Below are 22,430 nucleotides of genomic sequence, written 5' to 3' on the forward strand. Positions count from 1 at the left end.
AAAAAAAAAAAAAAATCAAACAGGCACTGATGCTGCAGGCTCTTTTTTGGACCCCCAGAATAATAAAAACGTCTTTTTTGGCCGTGCTTCACTCAGCTGACAGACTGGAAGTCACTCAGCTGACAGAGCTGGTGGTTGGAAGGCGGGGCTAGTGCTGGGCAGACTTATACAGTCTGTGCCGGGGCTGGTGGTTGGGAGGTGGGACTAGTGCTGGGCAGACTTATACGGTCTGTGCCAGAGCTGGTGGTGGGAGGCGGGGTTGGTGGTTGGGAGGCGGGGATAGGGTTGGCCAGACTTATACGGTCTGTGCCCTGAAGAGGACAGTACAAATAAAAAAGTAGCACATATGAATTTATCTTCTTGGGCAGACTGGATGGACCGTGCAGGTCTTTTTCTGCCGTCATGTACTATGTTACTATGTAATAGCATAACTGATCAGCTCCAGGTCTCTCTCAGCCAATCCCAGTGCGTTTAGCTGTTACCAGTATCAGCTAAACGCGCTATGATTGGCTGAGAGAGACCTGGAGGGACGTCCAAAAAGTTTTGATTTGTGTCCTCTCATGTCCCGATCCTGGGGGCGCAAGCTGAAAACTGCTTAAGCGTCGCTTGCCTTTGTGCCAGGCTGAAAGAAAATAAAATGCAGCTTTTCTGGGCTGGAAGGCTCCTCCATATCGTCAGGTTAGTTTTATTCTCTTGCCTTTGAACTGTACATTAGCTTGTAGCCTGTAAAAAGAACGCCTTTTTAGAGGGAGGTTTTTTTTTATAGTGAAGGACGTCCTTGGCATGCGCACAGCAGCCAGCATAACGCTTGGCTGCTCTGCGCATGCTCGACCGGCCAACTGGCCCAATGTTTAACGATGGAATAGAGAATGCAAGTGAGCTACAATGAGCAGCCCATTTGCATTCCTATTCCTTAATGCATGCCCGTTCCTTACCGATTCACTAAGGGAATCGGTAAGGGAAGGGCTCTAACGATTGATTAGTGCATCTAGCCCTCGGGAAGCACTGCTCTAGAGTCCCCTACCTGTATGGCTATTCATCCTGCTTGTTAATGGAGAAAGCAAAGCTGCTTCCCTCTAGTAGATGTTCTCCACAGACAATTAGGTAAATGAGCCACACCGACCTGGCCCTTCATCCCAGGAAAGAGGGAGGGTTTAGAAGGGGGGGAGTAGTAGGGGTGGGAAGCTCATTTAGAGGTTCATTAGCCTTTTTCCAGCCTGTTAAAGACACCTTCCGGGGAGGGGTAGGAGGGCCATCAGAGCACAGGCCTCCTGGCTCTCTTACGGAGGGGAGTAAGACCCCACATTTTTGCTTGTTTTTAGTTCAATGCTTTTGATTGTGCAATGTAAAGCTGACATCTGAAAGTGGTTATACTTTGGGGGTTAATGCATTTGAATATATGTTGTCAATTGGAAGAAGGAAAGAGCATAGGGGAAAGGAGTTGTTGATAAATTGTTGTTAACAGACTCTGTTGAATAAAATGTCAATTATCAGTAACATAAAAGGGGGGAGGGGATAAAGTTAAAAGATTAATGAAGATGAGTAATATTGCACAATTATCGTAGTGTATGGTGGTTGATTGTACTGATACTTTCATTATGTAAACACTATTTTTGTGCTTCATTAATAAAAACTGTTGAAAACTAAAAAAAAAAAAAAATAATATGTCATAATAATCCTTTTTGTATAATTTTTGGTATAAACAAACTTTTGTTGTTTGTAAGAGTAAGAATAGACAGTCATAGCTGTGAATAATATTAGTGATTTCTGAAGACCATTGTATTTGTGTTTGATTAACTTGACCATAAAAGAATCAATCAATTAAAATTTGATACTGAGTTGAGTAAAAAATCTGTTGTGAAACAAACTGCACATACATTATTTTATTTACAAGGTGCAACAAAATGAAGATCTAAGGAAATCTGTACAATGTCTTCTTATAAGATACTGTACATATTTAGTGTCTTCTGTTTGATATGCTTCAGGTTTTTGCTTGTATACTGCAGCATGGTACGCGGGAAACAGCTTACCCCAGATAAATGTGCAGATCATAATTATGTACAAAGAGAAGATTCCAATAAGAGCAATTGCAAAGACGCTGAAAATTGGTCATTCCACCGTCACAGCAATAGTAAGGCGAAATGAACTGAGCAGTTCTCAGTCTCAGGCATGCTCAGGTCGACCAAAAGCTATGGATGTATGAATGGACAATGCGATAATAAAGGCAGCTATACATTCCCCAAATGATCATTAAGTGTTATCAGAGATAGAACTACAAGTAGACCACTGAAGAAACCAAGTAACAGGATAATATGCAGGAAATTATTCAATGTTGGATTTCAATCTTCTTGGCCTGCTTGAAAACTGAAGTTGTCTGCCAAAAATCTAACACTCGAAAGCCAAATAAACTCCTCTACAAAGAAAATGTTCTTTTCATTGTGGAAACTTAAACGGATAAAACCTTTCTTCCCGAGAGAAGTATTTTGTAATTTAATACAATGAATCATATTATGCCACTTAGACTACTGCAACGGAATATATGCAGGATGCAAAGAACTACTTACAAAGAAACTACAGACCGTCCAAAACATAACAGCCAGATTAATCTATGGAAAATCCAAATTCGATAGTGCTAAACCCCTTTGAGAGAAACTGCATTGGCTTCCAATTAAGGAACGTATCACCTTCAAAATCTGCACCCTAGTCCACAAAATTCTTTACGGAGAAGCCCCTGGATACATGACAAACCTAATCAATTTACCTTCCAGGAATATATCCAGATCATCCCGTTCATACCAGTGGCGTAGCCAGACTTGACATTTTAGGCGGGCCCAGAGCTAATATGAGTGGGCAATTTTGCACTTGCTGGAGGATTTCTAAGCAGTCTGCCCAATAGCTGCCCTGCATTAGCAGAAACCACATACATACTTAATGGAGAAAACGATATTTTTAAATATAGTTACATTATCCCATATCTTAAAATTGACTGACATAAGTCTACCACAATGGCAAACCTCTCAACACACATGACAGGATCTTGCAATATAATTACAATAGGAAAAATGTACTTCAAATTCTGGTAGCACCTCAATAATAGCAATAGAAAATCCGTTCACTGCCAGGTACTTTGTGAAGTAACACTAAATTCTGCAAAGAAGCTTAGAGCCTAGGTTTCAAACAACATCAATTCTGAACATGAATACCAATAACAGTAATTGTATAAAGGCAGCTGTAAATATACATAACAGCAATGTACATCCCAATGGAAAAGTCGGACAGGTCAGACTCGTACATCCCCACAGAAACCACATGCCAGCAGAATCTCTCACTTTATTCACATGCAGAACACATACCAACTCCTATCAATTACAGAATAAAGGACCAAAAATTAGAAATTGTCCTGTAGCCTGGCATCAGCCATTCCCTGCCCTTCAGCCCAGCATCAGCTTTTCCCTTCCCTACCCCTCATCCATCACCATAGCCCAACATCAGCCCTTCCCTTCTCTACCTTACTCTCCCTCCCATCTATCCCCATAGTCTGGTATCAGGTCTTCCCTTCCCCACCAGCCATCCCATATCTAGGTATCAGCCCTACCCTACTCCCCACCCCTTCCTGTAGCCTAGTGTCAGCCCTATCCTACCCCCTCCAATCCCCCCCCCCCCATGGTCTGGCATCTCCTAACCCCACCATGAAGCAGACCAGCATTAAATATAAGACTTTTTGTTTAATGTCCTGGGCACTGCAGAGCCTACCGCCACCCAGAAATCTGCCTACATTAAATTTAAAACTTTTTTTTTATTTTAACCCGAGCACTGCACCCAAAACCCCACCAAGGCACCAACATGACAAACACAACCTTTTAAAAAAATTTTAACCTGGGCACTATAAAAATTTATTGGTGGGTTTCTGGGTAGGGGTGGGCTCTTCATTGCCTAGGGAAAAAAAGATATATTTAATGATTAAATATACCTTTTTTGACCTAGGCAGTGAAGAGCACACCCCCCACCCAGAAGCCCATCACCAGCCAGCACTACACTGTACACGACATTAAAATTAAAATATATATATATTTATTTTACCTGCGCTGAGCAGTTGGGCTTCGGTGGTGGTTGCAGATGGTGGTACAGACTCAGAGAGCACTCACTGTGTTCCGCTCCATGTGTGCTGCGGTGGGGGATCAACAAAAAAAGGCAGATCTTGATCCAGCAGGGCAGAGGGGAGGAACCACGACACTGACGGCAGCCGGTACATGTTCCCTTCCCATGCAGTACTGCGGTGCGGTGCCATCATGCACACAGGGGGGAGGAACAAGTCAAAGCAGCAAAGCAGAGTTCAAAGACTCCGGAGTGAAACCAGACACGGAGTGAATAGTGGGTGGCACCAGTGTGCAGCACTACAATGGCCTACGACTTCAGGATCAGGAAAAACATTTAGACAGGGAAGAGGAGGACTGAAGAGCTGCCTGCCGCCTTGGTGGGCCTGAGCTGAGAGCCCACCCGTAGCTATGCCCCTGAGCTGCGCGACGCGACCTGCAAGCCCGAAAGGTAGGTAGGTGGGCTGGAGCCTGGACCGGAGATTAGCTGATCGGGTGCCGTGCCTTCTCTGCTGTCTACGCGAGTCGCGATTCACAGTCTCAGACAGTTGAAAACGTGAAAAGGGGCTGCTGCAGTGTGTGTGGTGCGCTTGGGTGGGCGGGCCTGAGACGAAATTGGATGGGCCTGGGTGGCCATAGCTATGCCCCTGGTTCATACTTAAACCTCCACTACCCTAACTGCAACGGTCTCAAATATAAATCCATTTATGCATCCACCTTCTCCTTTATAAGTACACAACTATGGAATGCACTGCCAAAAGCTGTGAAAACAATTCACAATCATCTTAATTTCAGGAAATCACTCAAGACCAGCTTATTCAGAAAGGCCGACCCCAAGGATCCAACATAAGTCCCTATATTCTGCAACACAGCAAATTAATGGACCATATTGACCACTTTTACCCTTTCACCTTTTGCCCTTATACCCCGTTTTTTTTTTAATCTCCCTGTCCTCTACACTATGTTATCTGTATAGTTACTGGATTGGCGACTGCCTTTACGGTTTGATGTTAGCCACATTGAGCTTTCAAATTTGTGGGAAAATGTGGGGTACAAATGTGTTAAATAAATAAGTAAATAAAAATATCAAAGATTATTGTTTTCAGAAGCAAGCACTTTCACTCAGTTTTGCAGCTTCTGTAGACACGTTAGAAGATCTTTAAATCAGACATTACCCTAGGTATGTTATTCCCACAGTGGAACAAGCACCAAAGGTTATGGTTTGGGATGCAGGATCAGGATCTAATCAAGCAGGATTGTAGATTATGCCGAAGAATACCACAGTCAATGGAACTATTTATTTGAATGTTTTCAAGGAGAAACGGCCAAACTTTATGCTAAATTCACAATATAACCCATTTTCATCAGGATGGTGTACTGTGCCATGGAAAAAAAAAGCTGTTAAGGCATGGCTTGGTCGTGAAAAGATACAACTGAAAAAATCTTGGCCAGGCAACAGCTTAGATTTGAACATTTAAAATGTGTGGCCACTGATGAAGCAGAAAGTGGAATATACACAATCCAATATCTTCAGCAGACCTTATACACTAGATCAATGCTGTGTGGACTCCAGAGAACTCCAGAATTCTGCAGAAAACTGACCAGATCAATGCCAGAATTTAAAATCTAATTAAATGGTGGTGGTCAAACTTTTCGCCATGACCCAGATTGAAATTATTATTATTTTTTTTTTAAAGCTCTAAGGCAGAATCATTCAATGCAGAGCCTGTGAGCCAATAGCAGCCCCTTAGGGACCTCTGGGGTAGCCCCCCGTCATCATGCATTTTTTTTTTTTAAGTAGAAAGGCTCCACAGAGTGCCCTACCCCCCTTTTCAAGCCAGGAGGAATGCCCCATCACTTCTTCCTCTGGCACTGCTGTCTTTTAAAATGGTGGCCCCTGACTCCCTAACATTGCACCTGATCACTGCTAGGGGCACTGTGCCACGCAATTTTGTTTCTTCTTATCCTGCAAGATCCTATTTGCTTGATCTATTCTTCCCAATTGAATGATTTTGGAATTTTGGAAATTTCATCTTGCACAAATCCATAAGGTATTCTCCAACTGAACTTGCCCTTTGGAATTTAGCATCTTACAGTATCCAAAACTGAAGATCTCATTACCCTTAGGAAGGTCGTGAATATCTAGTTCTCTCAGGCTTTTGTCTCTTGTACAGTTTGGATTTATGTATTTAAACTGATTGTTTTACTTAATATCTTGTTTGGTTTGAGTATTGTTTGCTATTTTAGAAGATCTTTTACCTAAGATTAGCACATGCCATCTGCAGCAGGGCCCATAGGAATGATATGTGTTGTGTGTTGATCTTTACTAAAGATCCCTCCCCACCCTTAACGTTTTAAATATATTATGAGAGCAAACACCAAAAAGGATAAAAAATCCTCTATGAAAAAACAGAGAAAAGGAAGTAGGAAAGGACCAACAAAAAGTAAAAAAAAAAAAAAAAAGGAAACCTTGGAGACAAAGAATGACAAAGTTTATTATAATAAAGAATTAAAAAAAAAAAAAAACACAGGCTAACAAATCCATGTAAAACAAATCCCTCAAAACAGAAGGAGTTCAGAAGGACTATGTTTTGGTGCAACTGCTTGTATCAGGAGTCACAAATCCAAATTGTTCTAAACACAAGTGCCTGTTGCTGAGGGTTAAAATAATGCTCAAAAGGAAATTAAGTGCTTTCCCTGCTAAATGTTCCAAAGAGATTTTTTAAATTATTCTTTATTATAATAAAAACTTTGTGCTTGTCATTTTTTGACTCCAAGGTTTTCTTTTTTAAAACTTTTTGTTGGTCCTCCCTATTCTTTTTAAAATATATTATAAATTAAATAAAATACTGTTTGATATGTAGCTTATTGAGCGTCAATGGATAAATATGCTATAAGGACAAATTAGTTCTTAGCTGATAATTTTCTTTCCTAGTCCCAAGGATCAATCCAGACTAATAGGTTGTGCCCATCCGCCAGTAGGTGGAGATAGAAAGCACTAATGAACTGTGCCATGTAGGCACCTGTGCATTTGCCAGTATTCGATAGCTAAGCAATGACTCATAGCAAAAAAACTCCAGCCTCTATATAATCCAAAGAATGTAAAGAACAATTTAAAGAGGACAAAACACGTGCCCCAGAAACAAGGAACAGTATAACTGTGTACAAACAATTATGCTGAAGAGAGAATAAGGGTGGATTCTGGACTGATCCTTTGGGATTCCGCCAAAGACGACAAAGCTCTCGTGGAATGAGCTTTAACATCTAATAGAGAAGCTTTGCCTGAAAGCATTTAAGCCGAAGTAATAGCTTCTTTCAACCATCTAGCTACTGTAGCTTATACCTTTATGTGGGCTTGAAAAGAAAACAAAGATGATCAGAGCATCTAAAATCATTAGTAGAAGCAAGGTAACACATGAGTACTCTCTTAATGTCCAAAAGAGGAACAGAAGTGTAGTCTGCAATATAATCATCTCTGGAAAAGGCAGGCAGGAAAACTGTCTGGTTTAGATGAAACAAGGAAACAACTTTCAGCAAGAAAGAAGGAACTATCTGAATAGAAACTTCGGCCTCTGAAAAACAGAGAAAGGATCCCTGCAAGAGAGGGCTTGAAGTTCAGAAACCAGTCTTTCAGAAGTGCTAGCAACCAGAAAAACAGACTGTCCAAGAGGGACACATATATATTGAATAACAAAGGTGAAAGCATCAAACTCTGAGGCACTCTATACTGTAGGTTCCACAATGATATATTACATTCTCCTTGCCAGACAGTGAAAAAAAATGGCATTTTGACTGCAATATACTGGAGGAGGAAAGACACTTGCTTACTTGGTCATAGTTGTCCTGTCCATGGAAGAAAGGCTCCTTTCTGAAGATCATACTGGCCAACATACAACCTAAACTCCACATGTCCAGGCTGTAATCATACATCTGAAAACAGTTAAGAAAACCTGTGAGCAGAATGGAATATTTGCAAGCTGTCAAAACTGTGTAGCAGATTTTATAGCCTCTACGATTGCATTTAAAAACATTGAGCCTATTGCTTCCTTTATTTCTGGCTTTCCCAAACTAACTTCACCTCCCTTGGAGGCCTTAATTCCCCCCCTTGGTCTTTTTTACATGCCAGTATTCTCATATCCTTTCCTCATTTCTCTCTCTCCCTTCATGTACCCTTCTTTATTCATTCATTCCCTCACACTCTCCTCTCCCTCCATTCCTCCCTTTGCAATTGATAACTTCAACTGACATTGTACTGTAGGGATAGGGCATTTACACAAAACTAATGGAAGCCTGGGTACACAACACTTCAGCCTACTGCATGACCTGAAACATCTAAAGCTACCAAGGGAACTTAAGGAATCTCCCTGACATGACCCTCTACCCCCAAATTCACTGGCACATACCCACAAGGAATAAGCATAAAATAGATTTACAAGCACTGCTACTACTGAATGCAAGTCTCATATGCATATCCTGAAGACTTAAATAGCAGGGTTATTATGTCCTGAGGCTTGAGTTGAGAGATCCTTGGACTTAATCCCAAATTTTCAATATTGATCCATCTGCACTCAGATAATTGCACCGGTAATTTCAAGAACTTTACCTTTCTAAATTTAATTTTTAAAAGGCAGGCCACTACTTGTTAATCTGAGCAAGTCACTTAACCCTCCATTACCCCAGGTACAAAATAAGTACATTTATATAATATGCAAACCGCTTCAATTGTAGCCATAGAACGGTAGTGTATCAAATGTCATCCCCTTTCCCTTGAAGCAAACACTAAACAAAACTTATAACGAGATCACGAATGCTGTGCGAATATCTCTGAGATAATCATTTCACAACACAGTAGAATACACTTGGCCTGATGTCAGAAGCCGCAACCTGTATACATTGAACAGTTTTTAAACTGGATTCTTCACCAGAGGAGATACTGAAAGTCTAACTTCAGCCTTACAGAGGGACATCAGAAAGCCTGGCAAATAGCAAGGAGAATTACGCTACTATGTTAAAAACTCAGCAGTGCAGCCAAAAATACATTATTACACTTTAGTGGACAATCAACTGATTTTGAACGGATAAGATCAAAATCGTGCCTCAATTAGTTTAATAAACAATTAAACCATTTATTATGGCAAATCAAGGATGGCAGGATATAATTTAAGAATGGAAAAGCAATAGATTTGTTCAACATTTTTGTGAGCAATTAGGGAAAAAACTTGCCATTTTGAGAACATGACATATCAGGGAACAGGAGGAAGAGGAAGATATTTTTTTAAAAGACTGAAAAATGGTTAAACTGCAGGACTTCTAGTGATGTACTGAGTAGAGAAGCAGGTGACTGATTTAGTCCAAGGCTTATCCCAGTCAATCTGAAATCATCGGACCTCTCTTAGAATGATCCCCACCAAGGCCAGATGCTACAAGAGGTGTGCATAGACAGATGCTATTTGAATTGCAATCCACTCATGGATCACTCTTAATGGGCGGTATTTATCAGGACTATTATATTACATTATCTCACCTCCTATATCCTGTGTATGCCCACTTGCAGTTTAGAAATCAAGATCTAAGTATACCTAGGAATTACAAGATTATCTTTCACAAAACAAATCTAAGCATTTGAACAACACATTTCTTAAATAAAATTTTTTTTTCAATGATTTATGGAATGTCTTTAATAATTATAATAAACTTGGAAACTTGAAGTCAGCAGTACCCATAACTGCAAAATCAGGGGGGGGGGGGGGGGGGGAAGCAAAGGAGAAACTTTAATAGGCCTTTTTGCTTCCATCTGAATTTGCCCAAAGTTGATGCATAGCAGACTACCCACTATAAGATTTGTGCAAGATCATCTGACACTATCTTTGAAGTTTTTATGTATAGTGAGTATCTTTCACTATTGTCACCCCTTCGGATGCTTTCTCTGGCACATCATCTGTTTCCATAGCTGTAAAAAGCACTTTGTATCAGTATCATTTGGCAGAGAAGGAAGGAGCTGTCTACAGCAGTGCTTCTCAACCCTCTCCTGGAGGGTTTTTCAGGATTACTATAATGAACATGCACAGATTTGCACATATTAGAGATCCACTGGATGCAAATCTCACTTAACACATATTCATCAGAGAAATCCTTAAAACCAGACTAGCTTGATGTGCCTCCAGGAGAGCGTTGGAAAACACTCTACAGAACCCATTGTAACCCATGTATCTTTTTAGAGTGAAAGCAAATTTTCTGGATGCAAATTGCAATACACAGGGAGATGAAACCTAATTTTACTTGATTCCTCTTTATACTGTGCCAACAACATTCTATAGTTGCAGACAAATGGCACGAACTCTAAACATTCACATGGTCTGCCTAAGGACCAGACAGTCTTACAATAAATTGTTTTTTTGTTTTGCCTTTGACAATAAACATTTGTACACAAAGGAACATGGGGAAGAAAAATGGATATAATTAACAAATCACAAATATTCAAACCAAAATCCTCCAATTCCACATCTAGGAGAGAGCAGTGGTTATCAATACATAGAAATAATATCAACCAGAAAAAAAAGAACAAAGAGAGGAAGTAACGTCACCAAGAGAGATGGAAGCCTGGGCTCCGTCATTAGCCTGAGCATGATTTCACCTAAAACCCTGTGCAATAGGGCAAGTGTCGGCAGTTTAGTTGGTATCGGATATGTAAAGGCACACTGGATTTGCATGTTGACTTGCAAGAAGGTTGAGGAAGGGAAGCGGTGACCTCAGCTGCCTTTCGACAGTGAGTTGGGAACCATGTAGCTCAGGCCTGCCTGAGGAGGTTAACAAAGGTGGGCCTGCAAGGGATGAGTGGCGACATGCTGGAGACTGCTGATCCGCCATCACCGAGATGCATGGAGGAAGTCACATGGGCTGATTTGATAGAGTAAATAAAGGGTCAAGCATCCAGAAATCACCAAGAGCCCACCAGGCCTCAACTGGAAAGGATCAGGACACCGAACAACATAGGAAAACAGAACTGAAAGAAAAAGAGTTACACTGCCTCCACATTGACAGAGATACGCCCAAAGAAAGCATGAAGCTGCTCTCCTCTGCCCGATGAGACCTGAAGGAGACCCTCAGAGGAGAGCAAGCACACCGTTCAAGACAACCATAGGAAAACTGATTTTGGTGCATAGAAGCAATGAAGCTGTGGCCCCCATGACCCGCGTGGAATAGGGAGCATCCACAAAGGTGACAGAGTGCAAGACATACTAAAAAGTGTCCGCTTCAACGCCCACACCAGAACCCAATGCACTCTAAGGATAGGGTGCCACAGAAAAAAAAGAAGCAGAGATTGATTGGAATTCCCCAAGATTGGGTACAGGCAAATGTGATGCTGAGAAGATGATGAGCACAGACAGGATCTACACCGTGGACACCAAGCATCTGGCATCACAGAAGGGAAGGGACCATGGTCTGGAGCCATAGAAGGGAAGGTATGCCCCCACCGGAACTCATCCGTAGCACCCAAGCAGAGAGAGAGGGGTAAGGCTTTACAACGAAGACAAGAGAGAGAGAACTTCCACTTCCCAACCCAAAGATGAAAGGATGGAGTGCACAGCGAATTGCTGAGTATTGCAGACAGACGTGTCCGGGGCACAAAACTGAATAGGGCCCGCATAGGCAAACCAACCCTCCTGCTTTCTCACAAATCTCCAGAAGGCGGCAGACAGACTACAGACCACATGCAGAAAGGGAACCATACGAACCACCAAGATAGCGCCACACTCACCAGACAGAGACAGAACTGGTCCCAACATGCTGAGTGGACACGTGTGCAACAGAGACACAGATGCGCTCAACATGCAGACACAAAATTGTGTCCAACAGATAGCACAGCTCCTGCGCTCATCCTATAGAGCAGGAACGGTACTCAACATATGGTACGCCTCCATGAAGAAATGGAGTTGTGCTCAAGCCGCTGAGACAGAGTACACTTCACCTACTTAATAGAAATTAAGCTCTAGATGTAGATACAGAGGTGTGCGCAACATACAGAGATGGAGCAATGCTCAATAGTCAGAGATGAAGCTCTATCCATCATGCAGAAATGAAGCCAAATTTAACAGTCAGAAATGGAGCTGCATCCAACAAAGGAGCTGTCTCTAAGAGACAGAGATGGAGCCACGCTCAACATACAGTGAAGGTGGTGCCCTTAACTTGTAGAGAAGGGACCATAGTCATTATACAGAGAAGATGAGGCGGTCAACACACCAGAGAAAAAGTGAAGCACCAGGCACAGAGATGGAATTGTGCCTACCAGAAAAAGACGGAGGAACACCTCCTATAGAGAAACAGATCTGTGCCAAAGCGGGAGGACTCAACACATAAGGACAAAATTGCTATCCCCAAAAAGAAGAAAGGTGAGCTCCGTATGCAGAGATGGAATAGCACTCCAGCTGACCAACAGGATCCATGTTCCACAGGCAAAGAAGGCACAGCGAACAACATCAATGACTCTGAGCTCAATCATCCAAAAAACTGAGCTGAGGCTATGCTCCCAACATGCAGTTGAGCTAAAACCACAAAAACAGCGCTGTGTGAGAGATACCGAAAGGATGCGGAATGCAACACAGACAGAGGGGGGTTTGCTGATGACCCAGGTAAGATGAAAGGAAGCACTGCTCCACATGATAAATGGAATCAGCCTGCCACCACAGAACATGTGAAGGGACAGTCCCTAAAAAGGGCAGGCTGAAAACAGGGAACCCCACAGAACTGATGAAAGATGGTATCTATAAAACAGAGCCAAAAGTCACAGGCACTGAACTGACCAAAGGCACTCCCAGTGCCCCAAAGCAGAAATTGCACAAGGCAACCACAGGGTCCACGCCAACCAGGAATCACATCAAACAGAGATGCCCAGGACCCAGAGAATTCCCTGAATATATTGCTCCAGTGAAGAAGTGGTAGCTGGGGGTTCCAAAACAACAAATCGGAGGAGCATGGTAGCCAACAACCTGGCGTGGCAGCACTGTTCTGAAAAGGGGACACATCTTCCACCAAAAATGGGAGAGGCTAGTCCCCAACAGATAGCCATGCATGAGATCGCAAGGGGAACAGAAAAAGCACTGTCACCATGAAAATGGGAGAGGCTAGTCCACAACAGCCAGTCATGCATGAGAGTGCAAGGGAAACAGAAAAAGCACTGTCACCATCAAAAAGGAAACTGCAAAATGCAGCCTTATCAACCACAAGCTGTGCCGCTGGAATTCCAGGCCCGGGGTGTGTGCTGTTTTCTTTTTTGAAAGAGGCAGAAGAACTGCAACGAAATACACTAGGCAGCAAAATAAGGAGGCCCGAGAATACTGTCGACCAACCCATAGTCCTGCAAAGAAAGTCCAGAAACAGCTGCACCTCTGTGGCCACTGTTAGTCTGCATATTGCATAGAAAGGCAGCCTGGAATCCATATCTGGCAGGAATATAAGTGACGCTGCAGCCAATGCATGGAATCCAGCGCCAGAAAATAAGAAATCCTGTGGCCCCCCCAATAGGCCGAAGCACACTGCCACAACAAAAGAAGTGCCACAAAAAAAAAAACATGGCTACTCAGTGACTGCAAAGAAACTAGAATGTTGCAGGAGAACCTGCTAAAGGCAAATCCAACACGTTGCAGCCAGGAACAGAGAAGCCTGAAGTGGTGCCGCTAGCGGTTGACTGAGGACAAGACTTGTTCTCGCCTCTAAGTCCAGCCAATTCCAAAGCCGCCAGAACCATGGCAGGGAAATTGCCTGCCAAAGTGGTAATGGTAAGAAGCTGGGACAGCGCTCAAAGAAAAGAAAAAGAAAAAAAAAACTCAAAGGGCAGAGGACATCAAGCCCAGACATCAAAAGCAAACTTTAGAAACTGCCAGCCTTTTAGTGCAATGAAGAAGCTGCTCACAGCTAAAAGAAAAAAAAATGTTTACCTCACAGGAAGAAGGTAGGGAAAACATACTTGCCCCACATCAATGAGTCCCAAGGAGGGGTAATCTGGCTCGGAGGGACCCAGGCTTCCTGAGTGTCACTCTAGCTGGCAGATGAGGGACCCAGTGCCACTGAGTGTCATCCTGAAAGACCCAGAACCAGGCTACCAGCACACCTAGGGCTCCATTGTCACTCAAAACAAGTTGGGACAGGAACACGCAAGGCATCAAGAGGAGACAGAGAAAATACTGAACATTTCAGGTTGCACAATACTCTTAAGGGGCAAATCACTTGGAACTATTTTTCTGTCTCCTTCCACTAGTGGATGGACACAACTCATTGGTCTGGACTGGTCTGGATGAGAATAAAATATTTTTATGGCTCTTTTGCTTGTCCTCATTCGATCCCTTGATCTATCACCACACGCATATGCAGATGACATACAAATTTTGACCAGTTTGGATAGTACTTATACACAAGTTATCTTGCTCCTTAACAGTAGGCTAGACAAGATTTCAGGATGGTTGAGGGATCGCAAATTAAAACTGAACCCAGATAAATCTACAGGACTACTTCTAATCAGGAAAAGTACTGTTGCCCTTATTCACCCTATTTCCATGATAGGCATTGATGTCTTTTCAGTCTTCTATAAACATATTGGGCATGGTACTTGATCAATCATATCAACTGATTACTTCAACTATTGTAAAGCATTGCTTCTTTAACCTCTGTATGATTTTTTTTTTTTTAGTAACAAGTCTGTTTGTAGTATGATTCATTCTCTATTAGCCACCTGGATTACTGTAATCCCTTTAGGCCATTAATCAACTACTTTGCTGACACCAGTCAGTGGGCCAGGATGGGGGTGCTCCTTGTATGAATTCATAATTATGATCTCTACTTTCCCTGTACCTTTAAATTGCAGATTGTACTCTTTTCCCCTTTTCATTTCAATTTTTTAAAATTATGTAAACCGCTCAGGAAGTATACGATTGGGTAGTTTATCAAATTTTATTAAACTTGAAACCAGTAAATATTCAAAAACCTCAGCAAAATATTTTCATAGAAATTATTTCTGGTGCAAACAAATGAGCAGAGGGAAAATTTCAAGAAACGCAAATTCTGTGCCCCCTGCATATTTTCTCTATCTTCTCCATTCTCCTAAGTAAAGCTAAGGAATCTTTAATAAAATGAAGAAAATGCAGTCAGCAATGAACTGACTTGCGGTTCCAAAAGGAATATAAACTTTCATCACTGAAACATCTGACATTTGAATCAACACTGACAAACTTAGTAACAGTATCTTGAGTAAAAGTCTCAAAATAATCACGATCTGTTTCTTGGAAAAATATCAGAAAATGAAGAAATTGGCCCATGTGGAACTCTTAAGTATCAAACAGCCTTGAATACATCTTTTCTTTGAAAAACAGCAACAACTCTCTTAAAACTGAAATAGTATTAGCAACAGATATCTTAAAAGCAAGAAATTATCAAACGCCCAATTCTGAAGCCAACTAATCCACATTCTGCTAGAGAGTTTACTTAAACCAGGCTGCTTTGATACAGCACTTCTGAACAAATTTAATGTATACACTAATGCAATTAGTCTCATACTGCTAAGGTCTTTTACACAGAAAAGAGCAGAGAGCACAAGTACATAAAACAAAACTGGATCCAATATTAGAGAAGCCAGTTTAAAAATAAAAAAAAAACCATCAGCTCTTGCCTGAATACAAAATTGACCAATGCCCATTCTTACCTGGTAATCCACGAGGAGTTCTGGACCCTTGAAATACCTGGATGCTACGCGAACATTGTATTCTTGGGCTGGATGATAGAATTCTGCCAGGCCCCAGTCTATAAGTCGCAGCTGTTCACAGAAGAGGGGGAAACAAGATAAGGCAAGGAAAATGCAGCTTAGACTTGTTTGCACTTTTTCTAACAAATACATTGAAAGATGAGTTATTTGTATGAATTAAGCCACACCTGCAAGTGACACTTAATGACCTTCCACTGCTAGCGAATCCTATACTCCTATCATTTTGTTGCTTACTTCCCATAAAAAAAAGTCTACACCACCTTGAGTAGCTATCAGCGCTGACTGTCCTCCCTCCTTATTTTACCCTTTAGTGTCTTCCTCTTCTTGCCATGCTTTGCATTCTCTCCTCCCAGCCTTAGACTCTCTGCACCCCCGGCCTTGTGCTTCCCACTCACATCCATGTACTCTCCTCCTCTATTTACCTTTTTTTGCTGATGGTCTATCATGACATTGTGAGGTTTGACATCTCTGTGCATGATTCCCATACTGTGACAGTAATCTAGAGCCTGGAGGACACAGTTTACAAGTTAGCACAAGTGCACAGAATATACTTAATACCAACATCAAGGATATGAGCCAGAGAGTATGAGTGTAACAAAAATTAGACATATCTACTCAAACCATTTAAGAAGTGTCTGGACATGTGTTCTCGAAGGGGACACAATTATAAAATATGCTTAAAGAATGCTCCACACAGCAGATGAAAAGTTGGTGTTAAGAGTTGAAAAACATGATAAAATGACAACGTATTACATGAGATCTTGGTTTCTATTTTCACAACTCTTCAAAATGAAAAAACAAAAAAAAACCTTTAAAATTTATAGCCAATATATTAAACATTTTGGAAAATTTGGCAAGAATTACTGCCTTCTGATGTAAAAATGAAAAAAAAAAAAAAAAAGAATTGGTTTTATTTTATGTACAGTTTCCAACATAGGCAATCTGTCTTATGCTGTTACGTGCAAACAAATTACATGAACAAAAAAAAATATATATAAGTCTTTAGTCTAAATTAGCCAAGGTTGGGGGGGGGGGGGGGCCCTTGGGGGCTCAGCCTCCCCCCCCTAAACTGCAGCATCCTAGTTGGCAGGAATGCCCAAACCTCGCTAGATGAAAAGCTCTGCGGCCTGAACCTCCCCTGGTTTGAGAAGTTGGCAGTGTGTTTTCCAGTTGTGAACACCAGCACTTCTCACATATGATCAGTTTGTGCGCAAGAACTGAGCGTGAGTGAGAAGTGCCGGCATTGGCGTCTGGAAAGCACACAGCTGACTTCCTTGCACCAAGGGAGGTTCAGACCATGGAGCTCTTAAGCTGGCAGGGCTTAGGCATACCCGTCAGCAAAGGTAACATTTTTAATTGGGGGGCGGGAGGAGACTTTCTTATAAAAACTTTTCTTGGGGCAACGTAGACACTGTGCCACGTCATACTACACACACAGGCTGGCAGAGAAAATTTGTTAGCACTCAACTAGTGTTTCACTGTGGTCTAGTTCCATGATTGCGTTGTGCTCTGCTTTATAACCAAGATCCACAAGGATAGTAATAAGACTGAAAAGATAGGGATGCACCACTAACTTTACTGTGTAGTAGCTAACACACCAGGGATCTCATGAAGCCACATCCCCAGAAACAATGCATCACCTCTTCCCAATGTCATGTCCTGGCTCTCACCTTGAGAAGTTCATACATGTAAAAACGAATATCGAAGTCAGTAAGGATCTGGTAGAGTTGCTGAAACAGAACCAGAGAAGTAAAACAACATTATCCCAGTAAAACAATTAAAATTCCATATTGTTTTAATTCAGTTTTTAATAGATACAACTCTCTGAGTCAAGAACATTACATAGCATGTACAGTAAATAGAATAGAAAATGATACCTAAATTGAAAGAAGGCACACATCAAATCCAAAACAAGAGGTGTGTGTGTGTGTGTGTGTGTGTGTGTGTGTGTGTGTGTGTGTGTGTGTGTGTGTGTGTGTGTGTGTGTGTGTGTGTGTGTGTGTGTGTGTGTGTGTGTGTGTGTGTGTGTGTGTGTGTGTGTGTGTGTGTGTGTGTGTGTGTGTGTGTGTGTGTGTGTGTGTGTGTGTGTGTGTGTGTGTGTGTGTGTGTGTGTGTGTGTGTGTGTGTGTGTGTGTGTGTGTGTGTGTGTGTGTGTTCAAAGAACAAAGGGATTCCCGCCTTCATCACATTTTACCTTATAATTTTTCAGTTCAGATGTTAATTTTTTCATCTTGTAAATCATCCAAGTCTTATTGAGCCATTCTATGATAGATGGTGGGGAATAACGTCTCCATGCCCTGGCTTTTAACAGACCTAGCAGCTAACAATAGATCATTTATCATACATCTACATATAGAAGGGAAAGTTGTTGAACGCTCAATAACATAAGTCTCAAATTAAATGGTGCAGGAATTCCTGTAATTTGGTGTAGAAAGGACTGAATTTGCTTGCAAAAGTTTTGAATAGATGGACATTCCCAAAGATGTAAAAAAAAATAAATAAATAAAGATCCAACTTGTCCACAGTTCCTCCAAAGGTCAGAATCTTCAAAGCACCAACAATTAAAACAATTAGGAGTGATATAATCCTTAAACAAAAGTCATACCTGTATAGTTGAAGTAGTGGAGATTGCACATTTAAACAGATTCTGTAGGGGTATTTACCTGAGATCTCACCTTTGCTGGTCTTGGCCTATACAAGCCTGACCCATTCTTTTATAACAACATGGATTCTACATCCTGTGGCCTGTATGCATCAGTAACCATCAGAATCCAGCTTGGTTACAGAAAGGAAAAGTACTGCTGAGCATTCCAAGATGACTACATCCAAGGCCATAATTTTGTTGCAAACTAGCTCAGTTATCTCCTGGGAAGAATGGAGGAGCGACACATACGGCTCCGGCAGTATGAAACCAGACAGGGAGTTTGCATACCATCTATATCAAAGGCTTGCTTATTGTCCATGAAGCGGCCTGGACATTGTGTCACCATCCGTGATTGGTCCCCAGGTATCATCTGACCCTTAGATACCAAAAGGTTGGGACTGAAGAAGTCAGTAGGAAGAGGAGTCGGAAGGAGAACAAGTTTGGAAAAGATCACCAGAGGGCTTGCAAGCTAATCTGAAGCTCTGAAGCAGAGCTAGAGACTGATTTTCCTACATCAGCTACAACAAGGCCTTATCTACTGACTGTGCCATCTACACTCAGAATAGATCTTGGACCTTATCTCAGGACTGAGAGACTTCGCTGAGAAATCAGCTCGAGACTGAATAAATCCACATCTACACCATTGGGAGTCTATGACAGACGGCAAGGTGAGATAACTAGATATATTCCTATGGCCGGGGATAATTAGTTCTTAGTTTTCTCTGAGAGAGATAGGTTTACGCCAGAACTCTTGGTCTGTGTATTTAGCTGCTAAGTATTTTGCATAAGACATTAGGTGCAAGTTCTCATAATAATAATACATTGGGATAATCATACTGTATTCTATTTTGGTGGTGATCTATCAAGTATTTTTGTATTTTGGCTTGGCATTGCTTCAGATCTATATATAGATAGATAGATAGATAATATATATATTTCTTACATAATAAACATATTTCATCTCTGTGGCATGGTTTATTCTTACAGCACTGCTAAGTAAGCATGTCAGTCTGATTACACAAGTACACCCCTAGACCTGAGTTCATTTCATTGTTATCTGATAAGTACCTCTGAGCTACTACTGCCCTACAATTCCCATAAAGGGATCCAAAAGGTTTTCATTGTCTAAATGGCCTTTCACCCTGCCATTTATCCAGATAGGAGTGCAAAGGTAATGGAATTGATAAAAACAATATAATTTTGAAACTGACCCCTTAAAATTACCGCCCATAAAAATAATATTTTCAAACAGAATTTATTACCCATTAACGTTCTAAAACACTACCCTAACGCTAGACTTAAGATTGCTTGTATGTATATATCTATATATCTATATATCTATATATATATATTAAATGGCAGACACATCTAGCCCACCTTAGCCCTCTGGACAACAGAGATTATAGCAGAGGTTAAGGCAAAAGTAGAGTCAGCAATATATAAAAGAAATTGCAGCAAGTTTATGGCTAGATTGAGGAGGCTCACGATAGGACCGAAGACACTGATCTTGAGCTTAGTGTCACTCAGCAGCGAACTGGAGAATTGGAAGATCAGGCCAGAGGCCTGATTCAAGAACAAGAGGTGGTACAAAAGAAAAAGTACAAGCTCAGGAACGCAAAACTGATGATCTAGAAAATAGGTCACGCAAAAATAATTTGTGAACGATGGGCTCCAGGTGTCTTTATTGGAAAGCGAAATTCGGGCTTTTTGGAAGCATTGCTCCCCCAAAAACCAAAAAAACCTACAGTTGGGGGGAGCATTTCAGCCCTTTTACATCAAGGGGGGGGGGGGGGGGATCACGGATTCAGGCCCGTAAGGCGGAGGAGGAACGTCCTTGACCTCTCATCTTTGAAGTGCTAAATTTTGCACCTAAACAAGCTATTTTACATGCTCTTACTACTACTACTTAACATTTCTAAAGCGCTACTAGGGTTACGCAGCGCTGTACAATTTAACTTAAAAGGACATTCCCTGCTCAAAGAGCTTACAATCTAAAGGACAAGTGAATAGTCAGTTCGATAGGGGCAGTCAAATTGGGGCAGTCTGGATATCCTGAAGGTAAGAGTTAGGTGCTGAAAGCAGCATTGAAGAGGTGGGCTTTAAGCAAAGATTTGAAGATGGGCAGGGAGGGCGCTTGGCGTAAGGGCTCAGGAAGGTTGTTCCAGGCATAGGGTGAGGCGAAGCAGAATGAGCGGAGCCTTGAGTTGGCGGTGGTGGAGAAGGGTACTGAGAGGAGGGATTTGTCCTGTGAACGGAGGTTTCGGGCGGGAACGTAAGGGGAGATGAGGGTAGAGAGGTAGTGAGGGGCAGCAGACTGAGTGCATTTGTAGGTAAGAAGGAGAAGCTTGAACTGAATGCGGTATCGGATTGGAAGCCAGTGAAGTGACCTGAGGAGAGGGGTGATATGAGTATATCGGTTCTGGCGGAATATAAGACTTGCAGCAGAGTTCTGAACAGATTGAAGGGGGGATAGATGGCTAAGTGGGAGGCCGGTGAGGAGTAAGTTGCAGTAGTCAAGGCGAGAGGTAATGAGAGCGTGGACGAGAGTTCAGGTGGTGTGTTCAGAGAGGAAAAGGCGAATTTTGCTGATGTTGAAGAGGAAGAAGCGACAGGTCTTGGCTATCTGCTGGATGTGTGCAGAGAAGGAGAGGGAGGAGTCGAAGATGACGCCGAGATTGCGGGCAGATGAGACGGGGAGGATGAGGGTGTTATCAACTGAGATAGAAGTGGAGGAAGAGGAGAAGTGGGTTTTGGTGGAAAGACGATGAGCTCAGTCTTGGACATGTTCAGTTTCAGGTGGCGATTGGACATCCATGCAGCAATGTCGGTTAAGCAGGCTGATACCTTTGCTTGGGTCTCCGCAGTGATATCTGGTGTTGAGAGATACAGCTGGGTGTCTTCAGCATAGAGATGATACTGGAAGCCATGAGATGAGGGAGCCCAGGGAAGAGGTGTAGATTGAGAAGAGAAGGGGACCAAGGACAGATCCCTGGGGAACACCAACAGATAGTGGGATGGGGGTGGAGGAAGATCCATGAGAGTGAACTCTGTGGGTGCTCTTCACTCTGGAAAGTTGCAGAAATACAATAAAACCATCTTGTGTTTCCAGGATTATTCAGCTATAGTACCAGCCCAATGCCGGGCGTATGCACCAATTTGTAAAGCTTTAGTTGAATGATGCATACAGTTTGCCCTGCTTTATCCTGCAAAACTGTGTGTTATACATGACGGACAAACAACATTCTTTGATAATACTGAAGCGAATGCTTTTTTGCCCCAGTTATAGGATTCTGCTGGAGCACAGGGCTCCCAGGGTGATCATAATGGGACAGTTCCTTTTGCACTATGTTGAAGAGTCAGCTGCGGGAACTGTGTTCCAGCAGGGGTACTCAGGTGCACTTCTGCTTTGCTGGGTATGAGTACTATTTGGGTCACCTCTAACCAGTGCTTTTTTTGTAAAAAAAAAAAAAAAGGTACCGGTACTCATTATGGATAACCTTAGGGGTGGGGTCACTATCTGACTACATCCCTGTTTATATGCACCATGGCCAGTAAAAAAGATGAAAATATTACACCAGTATAGGAGAAGAAAAATAACGTCATTTTTTTCCATTATAAATCATTTCTATAAGCTGGTACAGCTCCAGAATACCCAAAATGACACAAACCAAATGTGTTCTCCTAATTCCTGGTCTGTGTACTGTCTTGCCAAATATAAAACACAATAGGTTAACAAAATCTCAGAACCTAACAAACAGATCCCTATTCAGACACTTGGCCTTGCAGTCACACATGCAGCACAGATAGCCCCTCTTCAAATACAGGCAAAATGTAACCTCAAATCCTAAGAAGCTAGACTCTCTGCATGCAGAACACTACCAGAAAGAAACATGTTAACTCCTATACAGTGCAAAATAAGACAGATGTAAATTCTCAAATT

At 42.0% G+C, this 22,430-nt stretch overlaps 1 protein-coding gene across 1 annotated transcript in view; it reads right to left on the minus strand.

Moving 5' to 3' along the window:
• Positions 1 to 22,430, minus strand: part of CSNK2A2 (casein kinase 2 alpha 2) — a 244,649-nt gene that overhangs the window by 55,634 nt on the left and 166,585 nt on the right. Inside the window, exons 5-8 of the mRNA XM_030203585.1 lie at positions 17,517 to 17,576; positions 16,269 to 16,352; positions 15,787 to 15,897; positions 7,923 to 8,024 (exon numbers count right to left, since the gene is read on the minus strand). Of these exons, the coding sequence (XP_030059445.1) occupies positions 7,923 to 8,024; positions 15,787 to 15,897; positions 16,269 to 16,352; positions 17,517 to 17,576 (357 nt within the window). The remainder of the gene's footprint in view (positions 1 to 7,922; positions 8,025 to 15,786; positions 15,898 to 16,268; positions 16,353 to 17,516; positions 17,577 to 22,430) is intronic.

This window comes from Microcaecilia unicolor, chromosome 5, assembly GCF_901765095.1.
Source record: "Microcaecilia unicolor chromosome 5, aMicUni1.1, whole genome shotgun sequence".
In the NCBI taxonomy this organism is placed as follows: domain Eukaryota; kingdom Metazoa; phylum Chordata; class Amphibia; order Gymnophiona; family Siphonopidae; genus Microcaecilia; species Microcaecilia unicolor.